Source organism: Nerophis lumbriciformis, linkage group LG11, assembly GCF_033978685.3.
Source record: "Nerophis lumbriciformis linkage group LG11, RoL_Nlum_v2.1, whole genome shotgun sequence".
NCBI classification, from domain to species: domain Eukaryota; kingdom Metazoa; phylum Chordata; class Actinopteri; order Syngnathiformes; family Syngnathidae; genus Nerophis; species Nerophis lumbriciformis.
This window is the reverse complement of record NC_084558.2, coordinates 9,485,084-9,505,408: the sequence shown is the minus strand read 5'-3', so window position 1 is coordinate 9,505,408 and position 20,325 is coordinate 9,485,084. Positions and strand designations below refer to the sequence as shown.

At 40.3% G+C, this 20,325-nt stretch overlaps 1 protein-coding gene across 1 annotated transcript in view; it reads right to left on the bottom strand.

Annotated features, from left to right (window-relative positions):
- The window catches only part of trrap (transformation/transcription domain-associated protein), a 160,084-nt gene that overhangs the window by 79,341 nt on the left and 60,418 nt on the right, over window positions 1-20,325 (bottom strand). The window contains exons 40-48 of the mRNA XM_061967445.1: window positions 17,319-17,477; window positions 15,762-15,899; window positions 14,431-14,541; window positions 13,861-14,007; window positions 4,873-5,086; window positions 4,653-4,781; window positions 3,809-3,958; window positions 1,873-2,072; window positions 1,678-1,799 (exon numbers count right to left, since the gene is read on the bottom strand). Of these exons, the coding sequence (XP_061823429.1) occupies window positions 1,678-1,799; window positions 1,873-2,072; window positions 3,809-3,958; window positions 4,653-4,781; window positions 4,873-5,086; window positions 13,861-14,007; window positions 14,431-14,541; window positions 15,762-15,899; window positions 17,319-17,477 (1,370 nt within the window). The remainder of the gene's footprint in view (window positions 1-1,677; window positions 1,800-1,872; window positions 2,073-3,808; window positions 3,959-4,652; window positions 4,782-4,872; window positions 5,087-13,860; window positions 14,008-14,430; window positions 14,542-15,761; window positions 15,900-17,318; window positions 17,478-20,325) is intronic.

The window sequence follows — 20,325 nt, the reverse complement described above, 5'->3', positions numbered from 1 at the left end:
CCATCCTGCAATGGCGCCCCATAATACACCTGCTCTGATCCTGTTTTTATGTTTTTATGTTTTTATTAATTCTATTTTAATTATTTTTTTTTTTTATCGTGTTCTGTTTGTGTTGTGTTGTGTTTGCTCGGTACTCGTTTTATCTTTTAACCTGTTCATTGTACAGCACTTTGGCTACCCCTGTGGTAAATTTTAAATGTGCTCTATAAATAAAGTTGATTTGATTTGATTTGACTTGATCATGCCTTATGCGGACCCCTACTATACTATGACAGCTCTCATACACCTAATGCTGAGATTACATACTGTATCGACCCTAGAATAAGACGCCATTTCTTCCCCAAAATCTCTATTCGGGTCCTAGAAATGTATACAGTACATACATGCAAACCAACAGTGGGCTTTCTTTTTTTCCTGTCACACACACCAGTGGCATGGAGAGATGCAGCCATGACACAGAGATTAGGCAAAATAAAAGTAACACTCTACATTTTGTATACTATCACTAATAAGCAACATGAGTACGTAGTGTTGGCCCTGCGATGAGGTGGCAACTTGTCCAGGGTGAACCCCGCCTTCCGCCCGATTGTAGCTGAGATTAGCTCCAGCGCCCCCCGCGACACTGAAGGGAATAAGCGGTAGAAAATGGATGGATGGATGGATGAGTATGTACCGGTAGTGTTCGAACACGAATGTGTTGCCTCGATCTTAACACGGCACATAAAGTCATGCGCGTTCTCGAGGCAGGGGAAACAAATAATTGCTAATGCGACATTCAGTGGACACATTTAGAACAGCAGTTTCTTTAATTAAAAAATGTCTGCTCATTTGTGCCCCGGGCCGTATGTTTGACACCACTGATGTAGATGCTGATCTCCAACACATCTGAAAGGCGTCCTCCAAGCGGTCTCAAGAAAATAAAGATAAATCTGGTATTACATGCTTTTGGTGACCGAAGGTGCCTGAAGTAGATTTAAGACTACACATTCCATTCCAGTCATTAAATGCAGTCATTCCAAATGCTGCATTAAACCCTCTGATTATATTTTAAAAAGTCATAATTTGGACATCATTCTACCGCATTGAATGGGTCCCTTGGGTATGATTCACACTACAGAGAGAAAGAGAATGTGAGATAAAGGGAACAAAACGGTCAAGTCTACGACAGCAGCTTCTACAGGCTCCCCTTTCTCGATCACAGATTGTTCTGGTGCAGCTGCTTTATGATTCCAATATCATTACGTGGGGTTGTCAATCATGGCTTTACTACTCGTTTTAAATCTGACATGAAGAGCAGATGGGATGGAGGGATATAGGGCGCATTTGGCTGATTAAATGCGTGCACGTTTTGGCCAAAAGACAAGCATGGCTTGATGAATTGCAGGATAGCGCCCACCTGTTAGGTGTATTGACATTAAAAGCGCCCTTTAACAGACTCTGGCACATCTTTATCATGATCCACTAACCTCCTCAAAGCATTTCTACACAACCAACTCTACCGATTGTCATGTTCAAATATTATGCTTGCCCATTGTTTTCTTTTATTCTCTATTTTCCGTTGTAATGTTTTTCCTGCTTCAACCTGCCTGACCTTCATCCCTCATGCTGAGATAGATGCAAGGGAAGCGAGGCATCAGTGGCCCAGCCATTGGGCTAATGATGAATAGAGGTAATTACCTGTAGACGTAATTAACGAGGTCCAGGAACTGGGCGTTTAACTCAAGTTCATCGGGGAAACGCTTCTCTATGTAGGTCATCATCTTTACCAACAAGATGGACTTCTCACGGAGATTGGGCATCTGGTAGGAGGACGAAGGGGGTCATTTGTTTTCATCGGTTATTATTATTTGTATACACAGACATTTCACTTACCTGATTAGCAGCCATCGGCGAATTATTTTTCACCCATTCCTCTACGATCTTAACGACAGCACGGAGGATTTTTGGGTCCGGCGACTTCTCTATTAGAGACGTGAGAATGACCTGAATGAAATTTTTCCTCATCTCCATGCTCATGACGGAGAGTCGCGTCTTCACCAGGTCGAGGCTCAGCATGACCAGCTCGCTTGTCACTACAAGAACAGGGACAGAACACTCAGATACTGTAATGCACTCTACAAGGTAAATATTGTACCTCAGGGTTACCCAACCTGGGACCGGTTTAATGTATGCATTATTTTCACGGATCGGCTTTCCACATGTGGCAGATAAAAACAGCAAAAAATGAGCATGAAAAATCAACTCACTATAACGCTGAAGTTGTAATATAAAGGAGTTGTAATATACAACTATTAACAAGCTTATTGGTGTGTTTAGTGGGACAGGCGAAAGTTAAGTCAGAGCGAATGCGGTAGTTTATAAATTAATTAATGTTTCTGTGCGGCCCGGTAGCAAATGCGTCACGGACCCGTGGTTGGGGACCACTGCAGTATATCATCATAACATTACTTCATAAAACTACTGTAGTTGTTTGTACTACAATCGATTGTATAATTTTTTTTATACAATATGTATCTAAATGTTTGTATTCTTCTAAAATTGATGTGATGTTTTGGGGGGCCAAGCATCAATGAAAGGGATTTCAATTCATTTCAATAGGCCAGTGTTTTTCAACCTTTTATGAGCCAAGGCACATTTGTTTCATAAAAAAAAAAAAAATACGGAGGTACAACACCAGCAGAAAAGGTAAATAAATGAAACTCCACCAGGTTGTCGTGCCTTATTTTGAGTTTTTTGTTGTTTCCTGTGTGTAGTGCTTTAGTTCCTGTCTTTTTTTTGGTGACCTTTCCTGTTTTGTTGGTGTTCCCCTATAGCAGCTTCACGCCTTCCTTTGAGTGCTATTGCCCGCACCTGTTTTGTTTTCGAAATCAAGACTATTTAAGTTGTGCGTACGCTATCCTTCTTTGCTCCACACGCTGTAAGTTTTTGCTGTCGTCCAGCATTCTGTTTTTGTTTACTTTGTATCCAGTTAAGTTTTACTTTTGTTTTACATAGCCATCCCTATGCATCAGTGCCTTTTTTCTAGCGGGACTTGCCTTTTGTTCATTTTTGATTTAAGCGTTACATACCTTTTTACCTGCACGCTGTCTCCCGCTGTGCTCTGCATATTGGGATCACGACAAACCATCCTCAATGCGTTCCGACTTCTACAAAGCAATGAACTACCTGCTGCCACCTACTGATGTGGAGTATTACACGGTTACCCAGCAAAGTTCTACACAGCACAGATACTAGACAATTACACGTTATTAGCAGATTATAATTATTGATTTGCAAAATATTGGACCAATTAGGTGAAGTTGCATAATTTCCCACGGCACACCAGACAATATCTCCGGCACACTAGTGTGCCGCGGCACAGTGGTTGAAAAACACTGTAATGGATTTGAGAAACAAGTGTTTTGAGTTATGAGCTTCGTTATAAAACCAATTGAGCTTGTTAGTTGAGGTACTAATGTACTTCAATGCAGGTATTGCCATCTTGTGGGGTTTATAAAAACTATGTCAGTAGTTTCCCTACAGCCACAGCTGCTAATTCCAACTTGCTGTGTTTGACACGGCACTAATTATTGACCCTGGAGGTTATTTGTTTTTGTAGACCACACTCCCAGCGAGTATAGCATACTCGGTTAACTAAATAAAGGCTTTAATCGGATCATAACCGTGACTACATCAATCAACTCTTTTTTGTGTGTTTTAGAAGAACTCGGTATGATGCGAATTCCCTCATAAAACATTTTTCTCCATGCCTGGCTGCATACGGTCATTCTTTGTGTGTGATTGCAATGCTGGATTCATTAACAATTACCAGTGCTGGTCTCAGTGACCCCTGGGTTGGCCTGCTGGGGGCTCAGGTGTTCTCGCACCATCTTCTGCAGCGAGCGCATAAACACCGAGATGAGCCGGTCGATGTAACTTGCGTTGTAACTGCAGGCCGACTTGAGAATCATAAGGGTTCCTGGAAAACAAACAATGAGCACGGCGGAGGGAATTATAATAAATATGACACAGCATGTTTTTATCCTCCGCTTGATTTTTATTGCCGATGGGAATCGAACAACAGTTGCGTGATGTCACATAGGTGGGGATGAGGATGATGTAATGTCCGACCTCCACCCTATGTTACTGCTCCCTGGAGCAAATGGTAAAATTGTCAGCCTCCACAGGCACATGGATGAATTACATAAATACTACATCTCTGACAGCTAGATATAAAAGACCTATATTGACCACCGACTGAAATGTGACACACAGCTCATTGATATCTATCAGATAGAAGATACAGAACTCTGTATCAAGACAAAAAAATTGAAAATAGAACAGCTATTGATTAAATATGCTTAATTCTTTTTCATAAAATCTCTGACATCTGCGTGTTTAAACGTAATGATCACACAGGGAGGAATGACTGAGAGCAATAATACACAACCTTTCCCAAACGGCTGTACTGCGGCCTTCATTTAAAGACTCCAGATGTTCAGCCCAAGCAGAGCGGCCATCAGCCTGCATTTTAACGACCCACTCGCTAGTTTGATTGCTTTAAGTGACTTGAGAAGTCTTTTCAATTTGTCGGTGAAAAATACTGAAAAATTCACAAGTGAATAGTTCAAGTATGACAAGAATATATAGAGTGAGAAGAGAGGCTGTCTTACCAAAGAGCTGTGTGGGGTTGGTGTTGCTTGTGGCTTTTTCATAGTTGGTAAGTCCCTCATAGATGACCTTGCCCACAGCAGCATACAAACACTCCAGCTCCTCATACTTTGACGCCACTGTGGACGTGCCTGGAATGAGACGAGAGAAGTGCTTAACTCCACATCCAACCAAAGTTTTTGCTTAGTAAGGATTTTCAGTTTGAACGTGCTGGAGGCTTACTGGGTTCAGTGGGAAAGATACTCATAAGTCGAGAGAGGAGCGAGTGAACGGCACGCAAGACTTTCGTGTTGCCGCATGTCATACAGGCAGCGATGCCTCTCTGGAGGGGTTTGAAGTGGGCCAGGACAGCGGGTGGCTGCAGCACAGTCAGCAAGAAGCAGAGAATCTCCAATCCGGTGCAGATGTTAGAGATGTTAGCCTGAGCTGGCTGCTCCTGAAATGACAACACAGGAAAGCACAGAGAACGTATGAAGAATTATAGTATAAAAATGGACAAACGTATTGAGACACAACTCTAATGTTTTGATGTGGTCATAACCAAACATTACATGAGTGTAAGCATAACCCTCTCGTCTAATATAATAAATGAATGAGACATTCACAGACACACTCCAAATGACTGTACCAACTCTATTTAACAAGTTGTAATAGTCCAGTGTCGGGGTCTGCAACCTTTGCTATCAAAAGATCAATTATTTTTCATTATACCTGTTACAACTGCACAATTAATCACATTTTCATCACATTCTTGATTTTGGTGGCCACGATTAAATTATTGGACCCCAATAAAATATTAATTATTATAAATGATTATACTCCTCTGCATATCAAATCAAGCACTTTCATAGTCACGGCGGCAGAAAAGCAACAACCATTCATCTTAAAGCCCTGTGAGGCGGCTCCTGCCAACTTCAGGTGCTATTGAGTATGTGCCCAGAGCTCCGTGACCACGCCGACCCGCATTAACAAACTTTTCCGGTCGTCGTGTTTCACATCCTTGGCATGTACAAAGGCGACAGGTGCGGAAGCATGCACAACACATAGTTTTGCTAGTCTCCCTGTAGTTGCTAAATGACTGCTAAAAGCTTGTCATTGTGCTAAAAAGATTCTGGAGACACTTTTACGTTGGGTGCAAGATGTGCTCCCCATTGGAATTCATGCACCCCTGCATCTGCGCATGTGTATGAATCCAGGGAATGCGGATATGAGTACGTAAGTACAATCATTACAATAAATAATGCTATATTTTTGTGTTGTGTCGAGGGCTGTGAAAAATAGACTTAACTCATGTGATTAATCACCATAAAAATATTACATTAATCATGACCGTGTATACGCACATTTCACTATTTTAACTGTACGTCTTACCTAAGAAGCAGCACGAGTTGTTTAATGGTCACTGATTAGGTCAATACATACGTCAGTGTAAAGATGAGTGAGGAGACTGGTGTGCTCACTGGCAATTGTCACTTCAAAATACGCCCCAATGGGATTTAGGTTAAAAATGTTAGCAGGTTTTGAGCAAATAAATGACTTGGATTTTTTTTTTAATCAACCTGGATGACATTGTGATTACCATAATTGTGCAGTCCTATTTCAATTACATTTTTTTGTTGTTATGTGTGCCACATATCAAGCACACAGATGCATAATTTGTCTTTACAGAATAATTTTCTTTTTTGTGTGATTTTTCTTTTTTGGGTTGTATTCATGGTTACCTTACCGCGAGGATCGCCCGCTCGCACACACATGCAAGCTAGGGCTGCATGATTAATCGACATCGAGGTTTTAATTAGTGTGATAAATAGGCGCAAGAGGCTGAGGTTTTTGTTTCTCCACTGTCACTGGCATTTGAGTGACAGACATGTTTGGAAATCAGAACTGTTAAGCCTTGCGATTGTTTGTCTCTCGCTTCAAAGAGGGAGAAAGACGTCTCACTCTGTGCCTCGTTCTCAGCACCTAAGCACGTGTATTTAACAGTAGAATTAACGGAACACAGGGAGCCCTCTTTTCTGTAATTTACCATCTTTGCCACGGCGGGCTGAGAGCGGGGCACCAGATTTACACACACAGGAAGCACATACAGACAGCCTCCCTATTTACGACTCACAAACATTAGATGGAAAAAAAATTAGGATTACAAAGCCAAATGTCCTGTTGTGGTAGTATTTCAACTTAAAATTGGATGGGCGAAATAAACACATCAACAACGACAAACGAGCGAGAATGCTGTGATCACGTTATGGCAATAAACAAAAAGTAAACAGCTGACTTAGTTTTTCCAACTAGGAGAAAATGCACTTTAAGATGTTCAATATTTATTTAGGTCAAATTTTTGCTTACAGAAGTGAGTCCATTTTTTTGTTAGTTTATTTCTTTAGAATAACCTAGTTATTTACCTTCCAATTGCAGTACAGTAAACAATTCTAAAGTAATGAGATATAACACTTTATATCCTTTTAAATGGTTACTTGCATATTAGTAAAATATACCTTATCGCTGGCTACTAAAATACTCTAGAACTACAACTGGTTCAGAATTAACAGTGTTCGGATGGGCGACTTGTCCAGGGTGTACACCGCCTTCCGTTCGAATGCAGCTGAGATAGGCTCCAGCACCCCCCGCGACCCCAAAAGGGACAAGCGGTAGAAAATTGATGGATGGATTGTAATAATCCAAATATGATTAGCACAAAGTAGAAAGCCGTCAACGTTGTGGCACGGAGCGCGACCGCAGGCGACAAATAAACTAGCTCGATGATGCCAACTAACAAGCTTGTTTCGGTGCTCCTGATCGTCTCCCTGCCCTGCAACTCAGTGCAGTGTTTAGGCATGAGGAACAGCGAGTGCCTGTGGCTGAGGCGAGCACTCAACAAATTTTGTTTACATCGTATTTTTTTATATTTCATTAAAAATTTAAAAAAAAAAAAGTAAAACGCAGATTTCCGTGTTTTCGCGGACATTTCACATGCCTGTATGTATTATGATTACATTACATTATAATCCCTGTATTATTTTTATCAGTTATTTCTTTAGTTTAAGAGCATGATGTAGTCAAAAGATCTGTCTGTCTGCATGCATAAAGCCAAATTATTTTCAAAGTAAATTATTGCATATTGTTCTAATATGTGGCACTTTCAAACAAGAATATGTTCATTGAAAGTCTAAAAGTAACATGTCTTCCTTCACTCATTATTTCGCGGTTGTATGCATTTTAAGTATAAAATATAAAAATCGCAAACTAAATCCGCAATTTGAGAGAAAATTGCAGTTAGGTTTTTTTTTCTTAAAATCGTGCCCTAATGCTGCACGCACATTCAAAACTTTACAAACTGTGGGAAATTATAGAACTCTTTTTAAAAATGCTCACAAGAGAGCCACAACAAGGAGGCTAAAAAGGCTAATCTCTTGTTTTTTATCCACAGAGTATCACTAATTAACCTTTTATTAATAAAAACAAGACAACTCCAATATCAATACTCTGCACACAAGGTATTGCTCCCACGAAAGAAACAAGCTACTCTGACTTCTGCTAAACCAAAGATAGATCGATGGCCTGCATAAATGCCTAAGTTGGTTTGAATGGTAATGAAGGTACAGTTCCGAATCGGATCTTTTCAAATGTGATTTCAGTCTGAATGCAATGCGACCTGAATGTGACTTTTTCGTAAGCTTTGGGTGAGCTACGTCATTCGTGTGCACGGGGAAAGACGCAATCGTCAGCGGAAGTGGATATTTCATCACAACATCCGGTTTCGGTTAACAAAGTCTATGTAACACGACCGAATTTTCGGTGCATCACTTGCAAATAAGGCACAAATATTAGGCTGAATCTGAATATATATTTTGATTCCGAAGAAATAGCGATTGTTGAAGGACGGTAATTGACAATGTGGCGCATTTGCCTACATGTGAGTTGAAAAATAAAGCTCACGTAGATCATGTCCGTGTCTCCTCTACTTAACAGCCATTAAAAGATTAGAACCCTCCCAAATATATTACACTATATAGATCCATTCATACATTATACTACTTGAATTTATTTTCACGTTAAAAAAAGCACACTCATTTTTAAAGTGTTGCTACTTTTATTTTATTTTGCAGTAGTAGCGACTTCTTCCTGGTCAACTTCCGTTGTTTTCACTTTATCAAAGTCCGCATGCAAGTGACGTCGAGGCCACATTGGGGCACATTTGGGCCTGTGCGCGTTTACACTAGAGTCTGATAAAAATCACATTTTACTTGCAGCGAAAAGAGTCAGCTGGAATAAATCTGATTACAAAAAAAATCTGATTTGGGCAATTTAGGCCTGCTGTGTAAACATAGTCAACGATGACAAAGCCAAGAGAATCCAAGATCGATCTGTGGCAGTGGTGGCACTAATCTTGACTAATGAACAATGTGACCTCAGCGATAAGGATTTTGGCCTATATATGTGTTGTACCGATAATGCAACACGTTAATAAAAACCTTATCTGTTTAAACATTCACAGGGAATATAAATGGATGGATGCAAGAATGTGATTGTCTCACATTAGCCTTCTTGGCCTACATTTACTGCCATGCCAACAAAATGAGATAATCTACAGGAGGACATTGCTCATTAACCTGCTGGACATGTAGTGCATATTCCCCAAGGGAGGAAAAAACCTGTGTATTATCTTGATCCGACCTACACAGAGGCTTGTTTGTCACACCATCCCCATGAAATCAGTGTAGACTTAGAGAAATATACAGCTGTTGAAATGATCCCCACAAGAGTACAAAGGAAATATGGGACGACGTCTGGAGTATGGTGATAACCTTGTCTTGTCTGTGGCTGCCAATCTGACCAGAGAGATGAACAGAGACTGAGGCTAGCAACAGATAAGGGAGACAAAGTGAAAACAGAGGCCGGAAAGATGACAGGAGAAGGTTGTGGCGAGGGACCGGGAGGGTTGGGGAGGGGGAAAAGGGTACGAAAAGATGCAGAGGCACACGGGCAAGGACAGAGAGGAGATGAAGCGGGAGGGGAGTTGAAAAAGAAGTCACAGGCCAACCGGGACTGACTCTTGTTATCTTGCCACTGTCATTATTTTGTCATTATGGCAGTTGGCGCCTCACTTGGTGTAAAACCGATAACAGACAAAGGGCTCAGGCATTTGCGTAAGACACGGCCTACCTAAGTTGTGACAAGGAAACTTTTGCAGTCCTTTAGGAAGTAACTTCCAGGGGTAATGAATATTTTTGGCCAACTGAAAATAACTGAATGAAAGGGCACTGCTTAGTTTTAATTGTCCTTAAAAGGTAATCCACAGGTTTCCACCATCCGATTTACGCAAATATATTTCAGTTGATTAAAATATTCAAATATTTAAAATCGTTTTTAATCATATTTATTTTACATTGTTTTTTATATTGGTTTTATATGTATTTATTTTTTGTGTTTTTATTCAGTCATTGGTGGAGCTAAGGATAATATTTGAATATTGTTTTTAATATTGTTGTGCAGCACTTTGAAAACATTTTGTTGTTTAAATGTGCTATATAAATAAAGTGGATTGGATTGAATTGAAATAGTCCGACATTATGCAAAAACTTCTTAATGATGTTAGAACAATGATGTGTGTCCCTAGAGCCTGTTTATCATCTCCATCCACATTTGAGAGAGGAAGCACTCAAATGGTTGTTTTTCCCCCCCAAAGTTTTGACATCATAAACAAACTCCCTCGCACCCCCTTTTTCACGGTCGTGTTACCACCTCTGACCTTCCTCTTACTAGATGAGAATGCATCTAGTGTGGGCATAGACCTAGGCTGATAGTCAATAAATCAATTAATTGAACGATAAATAAAACTGAAATTGATAACTTTGCTGGCATCAATAAGCTGCTATGTCCGTGTGTGTTTGTTTTGTTCATCTGTCACTTCCAAGCAGGGAGCAAGAGCCTTCACTATCGCTCTCAGAGTCTGAATGCGTTTATTCAGAATTAAATGAACGTGAAAAAAAAAAAAAAAACGTATTTTCCGCACCATAAGGCGCCCTGGGTTAAAAGCCGCGCCTTCAATGAACGGCATATTTCAAAACTTTGTCCACCTATAAGCCGCCCGGTGTTGTAAGCCGCATCTAACTGCGCTAAAGGAATGTCAAAAAAACAGTCAGATAGGTCAGTCAAACTTTAATAATATATTAAAAACCAGCGTTCTAACAACTCTGTTCACTCCCAAAATGTACGCAAATGTGCAATCACAAACATACGTATATCAACATGGACAGAGCTGCGTGAAAAAAGCCACCCGGCCTCTTCGCGTAAACTTAAACTTACCTTAACCACTCGCTCATCTTTTCTTCATCCATCCCTTCGAGTTAGCTTTTATGATGACGCCGGCTGGAAAGGTCTCTTTTGGCAAGGTCTTCCTTTTGAATATCACCATGGGTGGAAGTTTCTGGCCATTAGCATGGCAAGCTAGAACCACAGTGAAGGATGACTTCTCATTCCCTGTGGTGCGAATATTCACCGTACGTGCTCCCGTTGTATCCACAGTGCGGTTCACAGGAATATCAGTTGCTGTGAAATAGTAATCCGTGTGCGGATGGAGAGATTGCGTCTTTTCATGAACCGGATCCCTGACGCTTAGTAGGAGCCATTTTGTGGTCTTTACAGATGTAAACACACAAAGGAAATGAAACGTACGGTATATCCGCGCGCTTTTTCTTCTTCTACGCGGGCGGGTGGTTGCTTACAGTAGAAGAAGAAGCGCTTCCTGTTCTATGGGGGCGGGTGCTTACCTTGGCGGTTGCTTGCGTAGAAGAAGAAGCGCTTCCTGTTCTACCGGGAAAAAAGATGGCGGCTGTTTACCGAAGTTGCGAGATCGAAACTTTATGAAAATGAATCGTAATATTAATCCATATATAAAGCGCACCGGGTTAAAAGCCGCACTGTCAGCTTCTGAGTAAATTTGTGGTTTTTAGGTGCGGCTAATAGTGCGGAAAATACGGATTAAAAACATTTAAAAAAAAAAATTAAATGAACGGAGTAAACCCTCCTGTCAGTCATCTGCAATCTTTGTCTCACACAGCTCAAGTGTCGCTAACATTTGTATCCTCATGTACCACTCAATGATAATGTTGTTGTGTCTAAAATACAGACAGAATGCGCACGCACACGCACAAACACACACACACACACACACACACACACACACATTTGTTTTCACAGAGTTTGGTGACTATATGCCTGTAAATAGAAATATATTTGCTGTTTTATGTAAATCTAATTTGTTAAAAGTTTGTACAAGTTTAACACAATCGCAATGCTAATTTTCGCTAACCTGTTAATGGGCTTATCCATTGCATGTTAGCGCTAAGCTAGCGGCATAAGAGTCAACATTTATCCTGGTTGGTTGCATTGCTTTTTTCAGTTTACACCAAGCTGTATTGTCGATATAACATGACTTCTACATGTACGTACATTTCATGTGAATATTAATGTACTTCCCTTTGTGTGCTTAGTTTTACGGTAACTTCTTTGTGGAGACTATCAATTAACAACCCACAAGTTGGAAGTTTTTTCAACGGTAATTTAAAAGACTGTTTATATATCTGCCAAACAAAATGGCAACTTTCAGGGAGGGCAGAATAATAAATGCAAACTAGATGAGCAATTCCTGAAGGAATTGCGTGTAAATGCTCCAAAGCTGAAGTTGAACTTCAAAATGACTAAAAAAAGAGCACACAATTCCTGGACAGGCTGAATATTTTGAAGTTGGAATGGTTTGAATCGGATAAGAAATGTGGGAGTTGTGGTCCCATTCATTTCAATGGGAATTTCATGGAAATTTGGAAATTTCACGGAAAGAGGGAATTTTTTTGAAAATGCTAAATATGTTGAATGTTGTGAATGAGTGTGAATGGTTAGTGTTGGAATTTCTCAAATCAATCGAGAAATGTTGTAGTAGTAAAAGTTTTAATAGAGAAATAGTAGTACGGAATTCCTGGAATTTCGGAAGGACCGGGAATTTTTACAGTTCAAAAAACAACTTAGTTTTTTGTCCTGATTAAGAGGAATGTTTTGACTATGAACGGTTGAAGTTGGTTAAAAAATGTGGGGGGAGTAGTTGCCAGAAAAAAGGGTGAAAATAGAGCTTTGGAAAACTAGGTATTCTGGAAAATTCTGGAATTTTTTTAAACTTGGAAAAATTATAGTTTGAATTTCCAGAATGGCGGAATGTGTTGAAGGTGAAATGGTTTGAATAGGAAACATTTGGAAATGATGGAAGTTTGAAAAATGGCCAAATCATTTTGAATGGGAAAAATGTCCCGGACAATCTAGAATTCTGGGAAATCTGGGAATTTTTGGAATTTGTTAAGGGAAAGCCCGCGATTCCCATAAAGGCTGAACAGTTTGAAGTTGGAATGGTTTGAATCGGGTGAAAAATGTGGAAGGTAGAGAGCTCCAAAATCTGGAGAAGAAGAAGTAGAGGAATAATAATAAATAGATGAATTTTGGTGTAGAAAACACTATGTGTGAATGCTTTGAAGCGTTCACACAATAAACCAGTGGAGTGCAAAGAGCAACCCGACTTACATTTTAGTTATGAGATAAGCAGCAACATTTGAATAATACAGCAAAACGATAGAACGTAACAAGAAAAAGATATGTTTTAACTTGTTACTAATAAACAAATTTGTTTTCAACTGTACAGTATAACTGTTTTAACCTTTTGTTTTAAATACATGCATCTTAGCCATTTGTGCATATTATATGAGGAAGTCCTATTGACACTGCCTAGACAACGCTCACATCCCGCACCTGGCCACACGCCAGCCGCCACAAACAGATTGACAAGTGCAAATAAGTTACAGTCTACTGTATATGTAAAATATGGATGCACAATAGCGCTTCTTAGATGTCAGAGACAGGTGTGGACAAACATAGCTAATTAGCCAATATGGCATGTTTCCAATAGGCCTTAATAAAAGTCTTAACGCTAGATTTCCGACACATTTCCAAAACACTACTGTTGGACCTCTGAGACTTATTCAAAACTGTTGAAAAATACTATCTTCAAGACAACTGCAACACTGTGAGGTCGGACCTCAAAAGTGGGAAATTTTTTCTACTTCCAGTAAGTCTGCAATTAAAAAAAAATCTCTCAAATCAACTCTCTTTAACAAGTTAACACCATTCAGTTAAATGATTGAGAAAGTATAGTAGCAGCCATCTCACCACCGTCATTAGCAGCTTGTCAAACCACTGTAGCTTGAGCTCGGCGCGAGGCCACATGTCAGGCCTGAGGGCCGTCTTCATCAGGCTAACACAACGACGAGACAGCAGCTCCCCCGGAGACCCGGCCACATTGGTACTGTCGTTCACCTGGGGGATGGGGGGCAAAGAAAGGTTGGTACACTTATCATCATCACTGACAAAGAGTCCCACAATGGGTTCAGGGGGAGGAGAGAAATCACACAAGTCAAGGAGAGACTCGAGAAAGAGGGCCGTTGCTATTTTGCAGCATTTTATTTATGGGACAAGAATTTGACAGTGCCATGGTCACTATATCACCATAGAAACGATTATTCAATCAGCACGCCAGTTCAAGGCTGAATGCTGACAATGAAACCCTGTCATTTACAGAGTGTTGTGAACGTCTGCTTGATCATGTTTCCTGAACATTCCTTCGACCGAGTACAATTGAGTATCACAATACTAGGTTACATCTCCTTTGTAACATTCATACAAAATGTTGGTTACAGAAGAAACTCAGACTAAAAGGTCTGTGTGTGTTGGAGGTGTTACCTGGCATGCAATCCGGATGAGGAAGTTGACCACAGTGTCCGTGTGTTGTTTGTCAACAGGTTTAGTGAGCATTGTCTCTGTTCCCGGCATGGACTGGCTGCGACCAAACACCTAAAAACAAACAGTAATAATGGTTGTGCTTAAAAGACAGGAGTATTGAACTGGTGGCCCGGGGGCAAAAGCTGTCCTGGGAATGACACCCTACCGGCCCCCGAGTACAGTTCATAACTTGAGAGACAAACATTTTTGCAGCAAATTCCTAAAAACACTTCAGTGCTCCTGTTGTATAGAGGAACTTGGAGCACTGTAAACACATTGGCAGATCCTTGCATTGTCATTTTAACCTTGCTAGTAAACATTAAACACTGGGGTCCAAACTTGTGATTTACATAACCGAGGTGTTCCTCAAGGCACCCATTCTCCTTTCTGGAAGTTACATGTTTTTTTTATAATGTGATTTATGTAACTAATAATTTTGCCGTTGCTTGTTTATTTCAGATTCAGATGCTACTTCTTTGGTTAAACTAGTAATGTTCCTCAAGGTTCCATTTGGGCTATATATGGCCTTCGAGTTTAGTTAAAACAACTTTTGAGAGACTCACATTTTTGCGGAAGATAAAAATAAATACTACAGTTGTAGAGATGATCTTTGACTTGCTTTTTTGCAAAAGGTCCTTGAAAACAGCAAAACGCACCTGTACCTCTGACAAAATTAAATGTTTACTGTAGAGGACATTGGTTCTCTGGAATACACAAAATAAAACTAATGGTAAAGGGAAATGTTCGGCCCCCCCGGTCCTTAACTGTCTGGAAATATGGCCCTCCAAAACAATTCAGTTTAATATCCTTGGGTTAGGAGGTCTCCATATATGACATATGTATTACGAGACCATTTTAAAATGTATATGTTGTTTTTTATGTAAGAGTAATTTCCAGTTCATGACAGTGACTAAGTTATTTCCAGAAGTTTGCACACCATCTGCACACTAGGGGGAAAAATGTAGATTTGTGTCAGAGATTGCCCACGGAGCAGTTAACAATTACTAGTTATTTTTGACAGTTCAGAAAAAAAATAGCTCATTCTGTCACAGTGGGAGTGAGATGAAACAGATGTGAGATGCAATTCTATTCCGAGGTAAAAATGAATTTAGACAGCAGAAACGATGCTGTCACCTCCTGTTGGCAAGTCCTTGCCTTAAAGAGATGCTGTTTGATCAAACTGCTGTGCAATCATTTGGAAACAATACAGCTCAAGGGCAACCGTGAAGCAGTTTCAAGTGGCTGCTAATTTTGGAGGGAAACAACAAATAATAGAATGTAAATAAGCTCACAGTGGAGGCCGCTCCAGCCGCCGCACGGAATCTTTTGACATCTTGTCCGGCGGTGGTTGCGTCTGTCGACAGTCCCCTTTTCAGAGCGCCGCCACTGGTTCCCTCACCACTGGGCCCGATGTCTGCCTCGGACTCAGGCTGCAAAGACAGATAGAAATGTACTTATAGTTCATACTGCGGGAACAAACTAGTGTCAATTGTCCAATTATTGCCTTTTTCAATAACCACAGAGTCTCCTATAGTCGCAGGGATGTGGTCTACAAAAGAAAATAATCGCCTGGGTCTCTATTTAGAAAACAAAAAAAACAAAACACTGGCATGAACAGCTGTGCTACATCTTTTATTAACTCCACTAGAATCCACTAGCTGCATTTGAAGTTGTTTCTGTTTTAGTCATCCAGCAGCTTGATCTACCTCTACATGCGCTTTAGAGTGTTGCTTCTACTAAACTGTTGTAGAGAAGTCAATGCGTTCCACTTGCAATACTGTTGTTTACAAAGAACATATCAGTGGTATTAATGCTGGCCAAGCAGTTTGCTCCTTACCAATATTACAACATTGGTTCTGTTGCTGCAGTTGCACCCTCTTAATAATGACCATAGAGAGCTACGTTTCCTTTCTACTTTCTTTGCTAAGTTTAGCATTACCCGTCCTCTTTTGGTTTGGATAAATAAACTACCAGATATACCTACAGCGTTTACATTACAATATGTACAGTTGTATTAGCGAAGGTATGTATTCCAGTGTTTTTCAACCACTGTGTACCGTGAGATACAGTCTGGTGTGCCGTGGGAGATTATGTAATTTCACCTAATTGGGTTAAAAAATTTTTTTGCAAACCAGTAATTATAATCCGCAAATGTGCCGTTGTTGAGTGTCTGTGCTGGTTTAGAGCTCGGCAGAGTAACCGTGTAATACTCTTCCATATCAGTAGGTGGCAGCAGATAGATAATTGCTTTGTAGATGGTCGGGAACATGGCTTGTCGTGATCACAATATGCAGACGACAGCGGGAGGCAGCGTGCAGGTAAAAATGTATCTAATGCTTAAACCAAAAATAAACAAAAGGCATTGAAACTTAGGGAAGGCTATGCAAAACTAAATTAAAACTGAACTGGCTGCAAAGTAAACAAAAACAGAATGCTGGACGACAGCAAAGACTTACAGCGTGTGGAGCAGACGGCGTCCACAAAGTACATCCGTACATAACATGACAATCAACACCAAAATAGGAGTGCAAGACAAGAACTAAAACACTACACACATGAGAACACCAAAAACCTCAAAATAAGTCACGGCGTGATGTGACAGGTCGTGACAGTACACCTACTTTGAGACAAGAGCTATAGTGACGCATGCTTGGTCATGGTTTGAATTCATATCCAACAATTGCGAGAACGACTTTTTACTGTCAATATCGGCTGCTGAGTTAAATTTTTTAATGTTTTCTGCTAGTGGTGTGCCTCGGAATTTTTTCAATGAAAAAAATGTGCCTCGGCTCAGAAAAGGTTGAAAAACACTGCTGTATTCCACCCTTTCAAAAGGTGCATTAACACACCTGTTGGTCTTTAATCCTTTGCAGTTCCCACTTGATGACCACCTCTGCCAAGTCCACAGCCAGCTTTCTTTGCTCAATGGTCACAGTCGGGGTGAAGCCCAGACGCTGCATTGCGCTGATCATGTGCTGCACCAAGTGGTGGCGCACAGGATAGTAAACCTGTTGAAACATCCACATGATATATGGAACATTTTAAAAATAATACAATACGTACAGTAGTCATAGTATCACTAGCTAAAGTAAGCAAGATAGTTTTTTATGTGACCACCAAATATACTTATAAATATCAGGTACATAGGAGAAAGTTTGCTTTTTATGTTCAGGTGGCATTATGAGCTCAGATTTTAGAAAGATGACAGCCGCCGAGATAAACATGATGCACTGTGAGTCGTATCCACTTAGTTTCAAGGACGTGACACACACTTAGCTCTGCGCATTCACACTGGAGGCTTACTTAGCCTCTTCGCAAGGCAAACTGGGACTCTCAAGCACGCAGACAAAAAGAGCGAGAGATGAGATGTCTATCAGGAGGCTGCTGCTAGTGACAAAGAATATTAAAGCTTCTCACTTTCAGGGTAATTATAGTCGATGGAGCAGGACTTCAACGCCCCTTAATGACAGAGAGGCTAAGCCCTGTCCATCACATGTGCACACACACAGACACACACACACACATACTCAAAGTCTCTCATCTGTCTGCCATTATCTCCCCAGTGCAATTATGCTGATGTGATTACATTAGATTAGTCATCTGGCCCAATGAGAGCAACCTGTCAGTGAGATAGAGAAGAAATTCAAGGAAAATGTCAGTTCTGTGGCAAAAAAAAAACTAATTCTCTGAACTGGTGAAGCCAGAAACATGAAATGCGGAGGAAGAGAGGGTCGATCAAATTTTAAGAGTGCAAACATTCAGGTCAGTGATCCTTTGCTGGTGTTCATGGGTCAAACGTCTGAAAGTATCTACTTTACGGCAACGGCTGCCAGCATGCAGGCACTGCTATGGTGCAAAGTACCACCATCAGAGCCACTGACAATACGCTCCATCAATAGGGCTCAAATGTCTATTTTGACATGTAGCTACACACATCTCGGCTCATTAAGTGATCTCCAATGGCATCAGCCATATAATCAACGAGAGCAGAAGAAGAGTGTTCAATTTTCCAGTAAAGCTCCAGATGTCTGAAGTTTGTTGTATTTGGTTGAGATGCACTAAAAAGTGATATCAACACTAAGGGTGTCAAAAAATAAATATATCGATTTTCAGATTAATCGCAATTCTTATTTGGAATGATTGTTAATCCCTCCATCTATCCATTTTCTACCGCTTGTCCCTGACGGGGTCACGGGGGGTGCTGGAGCTGCATTCGAGCGGGAGGCGGGGTACACCCTGGACAAGTCGGCACCTCATCGCAGGGCCAACACAGATAGACAGACAACATTCGCACTCACATTCACACACTAGGGCCAATTTCGTGTTGCCAATCAACCTATCCCCAGGTGCATGTCTTTGGAGGTGGGAGGAAGCCGGAGTACCTGGAGGGAACCCACGCAGTCATGGGGAGAACATGCAAACTCCACACAGAAAGATCCCGAGCCCAGGATCGAACCCAGAACCTTCGTATTATGAGGCACACACACTAACCCCTGTTACACCGTGCTGCCCATATTCGCTATGATTCTTCTTCAAATTTGCATCACAATTTCTATATTATGTGTATCCTTCCCCAAACTCAGACACTTTTTTTCGAACAGCTGTCTGTGTCACAGCTGCATCTTGCCAAGTCACTGGTGTGTCTGTGTGTGTGTGTAACAGGAAGAAAAGCTTGCGTGGGAACACAAAAAATACTTTTGTTTTTGTTTTTTCAATCTGTCCTGCCTCGCCACTCAGGTAAATCTCATTGTTGATTTAGATGCCAATATTTGCTGTACAGATTTACTTCAGAAAAGAAAAGTGCTCGATACTTCTCTTGTTGCCTTATTTGTATTTGACTTTATTCAATGTTTGGGAAGAATTTTATTAAACAAAACCAGTTTTCCTTTAAGTAATAATGAAATTGAACAGAGCTGTTTATTTATTTTATGGAGGAACGTAGTTAATCATAGAACTGGCATCCAATGTTATAAAAAAAGTACACATTTTGAAGCGAGAATTGTTTTGAATCGAGAATCGATTTTGTATAAAATAGTTACCCCCAAGAATTGAATAGAATCAAATCGTGTGGGTCCCAAGAATTCACAGCCCTAATAAAAACTGTCCCTCCAGGATTTTTCGGGCTTTTTTTTATGATTGTCGCGGCCAAAATGCCTGAATTTGCTGCATTTTTTTCAGGAAGTTGCTATAAAAGTTGCGATATGTTGAGGCTTCATTTTTTCAGTAACATTGAATCAATTCATCCATCTACCCTGTACCGCTTGTCCCTTTTGGGGTCATGGAGTGGCTGGAGCTGATCCCAGCTGCACTCGGGCGGAAAGGGGGGTACACCCTGGACAAGCTTTAATGATTTCATTAATTTTTTATCCATGTTTTAAGTGTTCCTTGAACTTTAAACTCAAAAAGCACAGGATTGCAACAAAAATTGGAAAACAAATACTGTAAAGATGTTTCACTCGTTTTACAAAGACTTAAAAGTACACAATACATGGCAGTAAAAGCAAATACTTAGAGCTTATTGTGAAATAACTGTACTGTTTTAGGTCATTATAACTAATAATAATAATAATAAATAATTATAGAAAACCCACCACTAATACATTTACCCCCATACGTTCGGATAAAATTGTGAACTGTTGGTAGTATTTTTTGTTGGTAAATGAGAGATGATGAGAGATTATTGTCACACTTCAACATCTCTTGTCATGTAAATGCCGCATCAGCATTGCAAATTAAAATATACCCTTAATTTCCTCACTCTGGATAAATACAGATTAAATACATATATAAATACATCAACTAGGAAGTCAGTATGCCAATGTGTTGCTAAACGTTGATATTGTAGATTTAATATAC